The sequence below is a fragment of the Penaeus monodon genome, chromosome 32 (genome assembly GCF_015228065.2).
Source record: "Penaeus monodon isolate SGIC_2016 chromosome 32, NSTDA_Pmon_1, whole genome shotgun sequence".
Taxonomy (NCBI): domain Eukaryota; kingdom Metazoa; phylum Arthropoda; class Malacostraca; order Decapoda; family Penaeidae; genus Penaeus; species Penaeus monodon.
The window spans coordinates 7,637,066-7,640,247 of record NC_051417.1 but is presented as its reverse complement, the minus strand read 5'-3'; the positions used below and the strand labels follow the sequence as shown (position 1 = coordinate 7,640,247).

The 3,182-nt window shown below is 38.4% G+C and overlaps 2 protein-coding genes across 2 annotated transcripts; one reads left to right on the top strand and one right to left on the bottom strand.

The window, feature by feature from the left end:
- Window positions 1-487: 487 nt before the first annotated feature.
- On the bottom strand, window positions 488-1,407 carry LOC119593427 (crustacyanin-A2 subunit-like). Its single transcript, XM_037942358.1, has 3 exons — window positions 1,265-1,407; window positions 957-1,173; window positions 488-846 (listed from the first exon to the last, which is right to left on the bottom strand). The coding sequence occupies exons 1-3, from the start codon at window positions 1,385-1,387 to the stop codon at window positions 614-616; spliced, it is 573 nt and encodes a 190-aa protein (XP_037798286.1). The 5' UTR covers window positions 1,388-1,407; the 3' UTR covers window positions 488-613.
- Window positions 1,408-1,719: 312 nt separating this feature from the next.
- LOC119593422 (crustacyanin-C1 subunit-like) lies at window positions 1,720-2,823 on the top strand. The gene is made up of 4 exons (XM_037942353.1): window positions 1,720-1,896; window positions 2,047-2,131; window positions 2,244-2,366; window positions 2,480-2,823. The coding sequence occupies exons 1-4, from the start codon at window positions 1,759-1,761 to the stop codon at window positions 2,725-2,727; spliced, it is 594 nt and encodes a 197-aa protein (XP_037798281.1). The 5' UTR covers window positions 1,720-1,758; the 3' UTR covers window positions 2,728-2,823.
- Window positions 2,824-3,182: the final 359 nt, after the last annotated feature.

The window sequence follows — 3,182 nt, the reverse complement described above, 5'->3', positions numbered from 1 at the left end:
CTTATAGATTGTTGCTACTTTGTTTTTAGAATATCCTCGAAATAGGCAAGGGAATATACATATATTACATGCAGGAGGAACTTATAATTTTTTCAGTCTTCTGCTAAGGGATATTGGGTTTACTTGATCTGTCTTTTTTCAATTTTGTTCATATACTAAAGAGAGCTGGAGAAATTGTCTATAAGAATAAAATGAAAACAGCACGTTTTCAACATCCAAAAGAATTACTGGTTTGATTCGAAAAGCGGCTCTGAAAATTTCAAATATTAATGTTTCGGGTTATTTGTATGAAAGCCAGATTCTTTGCGTCGGATTTATTGAAATATCTCATTTTCATATTCATTGTTTTCGAGATATATATGTTTTTTATACTATAAGTCGAGAGAAGACAATGGACTGTTGAAACAATTGTTATAAATATTAGCAAGACTAGTACATCCCATATAATAACTATGGATAATGAAGTATAGAAGGTTAATATACCGCATTTTTTCGTCTTCGATTTTTATTCAAATCGCTTAATTTGATATGACATAATCATATCTTATTTGAATACATCGTTTATAGTAAACAAAAATAATCATGATAAAAATATATGTATCTTATTTGATGTCTAAGCTCTGTAGACACATTCGGCCGTGTGAGCAACGTCATTGAATAAGGCGAAGTCGACTCCATTCTTGCGGAAGACGGAGGCGCACTTGTCGTTGGCTGGACCGGACGTCTGTGGGGTGCGGGAGAAGACGAAGCCGAACTCGGACTTGTAGCCGTTCCAGTCGATGCAGGAATACACGCACGAATACGTCTCGTAGTCGGTCTCGATCACTTCGTAGGGAGCGGCGAAAACTAAAACAAAAGAAAAAGAATATTAGTAGATGATATAGTAGACATTATCAACTCTATTTTCCCATTGCAAAATAATAATTTACATTGCAAATTATTTGGCAGAAACGTACCGGTAGGGAAATCAATGAGCATGTGAGCAGCTGGGAAGTCCTTTGTAGGGTAGATCTTGCCCTCCAGTCTCAGGTACTCGTTGTTGGGGCTGAATCCGGCTGTGGTCACCTTAAAGCCGTAGTCGGAGTCAGAGTAGTCGTAGTTGGAGTGGATGCAGCGAGTGAATGGCTGGTAGGCGTTGTCGATAATCTGGGTCTGATACCAGCGGCCGGAGTACTGTGGGGGGAAAAAGAGAGGGTTAGAACATTTTTAGTACACTCGCATTATCCCTAAAACAATAAGACAATCAATACATAAGAATGTTTACCCTGCGAAGATCGAACTTGTCCTGGTTGGCCACTTTAGCGCATTTTCCAGGAACAACGAAGTCTGGGATGCCGTCAGCAGTGACAAGAGCCACAAGGGCAGCAGTGACGAGTGTGGAATACATGGTGATTTCTCAAGTCTGGAAATGCACTTACGCATCCATCTTATATACGCTTTCTCCGGTGGTAGGAGGCGCATCTTTGGAGGCGGGGCGTCGAGCTCATTAATGCTATACTTCATCGTTGATTTCTTTTTACTGAAGGATTGAAATTCTTTTTTCTTAATTTCTAAGTATCTGTTTACTATTGCAAGATTAGGAACTAAAATGAAATCAAACAATAACCCTTTCCTTTTTCTCTTAAATATTCTAAACAGATAAATGCAATGGCAACTCGAGCATCTATCGAGTTGCTGTTCTCAGGCAGACCTATGCAATATAAAACTGGAACCGCTTCTTCTGCAGCACTATCCACGTTTAGACATCAGAGGAGAACCATGAACACTTCAGTATTCTTCCTCGCCCTTGTGGCAGCAGTTGCAGCTGACAAGATCCCCGACTTCGTCGTTCCAGGAAGATGTCCTGCGGTGGACGAGAAATCACTCTTCGATGAACAGATCCCTAACCATCCTAGGGTATGTTAAATTCATTGAAAATGTATATGTATTTAAGCACTGATTATGTGTAATGAGTATATTGTTGAATATTTACACGTGAGTTAGTAATAAGGTACAAACCATGCATTTAGTTGTTAAATATAAAATTATTATTCTTTCATTTTTCAGTATGCTGGTGTTTGGTACGAAATTGCCCTCACAAATAACCCATACCAACTCCTCAAGCAGTGCGTCCGCAACGAATATTCCTTTGGTAAGACGGGTTTTAATTTAGTGGACATTTCTAATGTTCATATGTAACCTGCTTTTTATTTAACTGATGTTAATAATTACTCTGATAATAATTACATGTTACTAATTTATAGATGGAAACAAATTCATCGCCAAGTCTACTGGCATCAACGCTGACGGCAACCTCATGAGGCGCAATGGCCAGATCCTTCCCATGCCTCTTGGAGACCCTCATCTCTCCGTCGACTATGAGGGATGTGAGTACTCAATAGGATCATTTCTGTTATGCATTTTATGAACAAATGCGGAAATGTATTAGCAGATTCCGTGTCGTGAAATATCTAACGATCTCCTATTTCCCTTTTTCCAGCTTTTATCGCTCCCTACGTCATCCTCGACACCGATTACGAGAACTTCTCTTGCATCTACTCCTGCACCGAATACAACTTCGGATACTACTCCGACTTCTCCTTCATCTTCTCCCGCTCGCCGAAACTTGCAGACCAGTACCTGAGACGCTGCGAGGCCGCCTTTAAGAAGATCGGTGTTGATGTCTCCCGCTTCGGGAAAACAGTCCAGGGTTCCGACTGTCCCTATGATACCCAGAAATCCCTTTAAATATACCTTTTCATCATAAAAATATATATATACACAAACGATATGTCAATATTGTCATGTGATTGAATTCTCTAATAAATAAAGCGCGTGACTTAATATTTTATTATTTGGTTCCACTACTATGATAGGAGGTATTAAAAGCTATTTGCGATAGAGATGATAATATTTACCTTGTATCCTTTGTTTCATCTCTGAAGATGTGGCATATTAATTACATACTACACCATTTAAAGATTCTTCCGTAGAGAAGTGAGATTGAATAGCTGACACTTTTCTATTACACATTCATCATGTAATTCCAATGAAAATTTAATCAATTATCTCTTGCATTTTAAGATCATTCACATTCTCATATATAGCATTTCCTAAATCTGTCACAATGAACTCCATATGTTTGTATGTTGTTTTTTTCATGGATAGATATATCTTCGGCTAAAGTAAAATGTGTTTTTTAT

Excerpts from the sequence above, each read along its gene's own strand:
- LOC119593422 (XM_037942353.1), top strand. The coding sequence starts at position 1,759 with ATGAACACTTCAGTATTCTTCCTCGCCCTTGTGGCAGCAGTTGCAGCT. Across the intron at positions 1,897-2,046 it reads AGATCCCTAACCATCCTAGG|TATGCTGGTGTTTGGTACGA; the intron begins GTATGTTAAATT and ends TTCATTTTTCAG. Across the intron at positions 2,367-2,479 it reads CTCCGTCGACTATGAGGGAT|CTTTTATCGCTCCCTACGTC; the intron begins GTGAGTACTCAA and ends CCCTTTTTCCAG.
- LOC119593427 (XM_037942358.1), bottom strand. The coding sequence starts at position 1,387 with ATGTATTCCACACTCGTCACTGCTGCCCTTGTGGCTCTTGTCACTGCT. Across the intron at positions 1,174-1,264 it reads ACAAGTTCGATCTTCGCAGG|TACTCCGGCCGCTGGTATCA; the intron begins GTAAACATTCTT and ends TTCCCCCCACAG. Across the intron at positions 847-956 it reads GCTCATTGATTTCCCTACCG|TTTTCGCCGCTCCCTACGAA; the intron begins GTACGTTTCTGC and ends CTTTTGTTTTAG.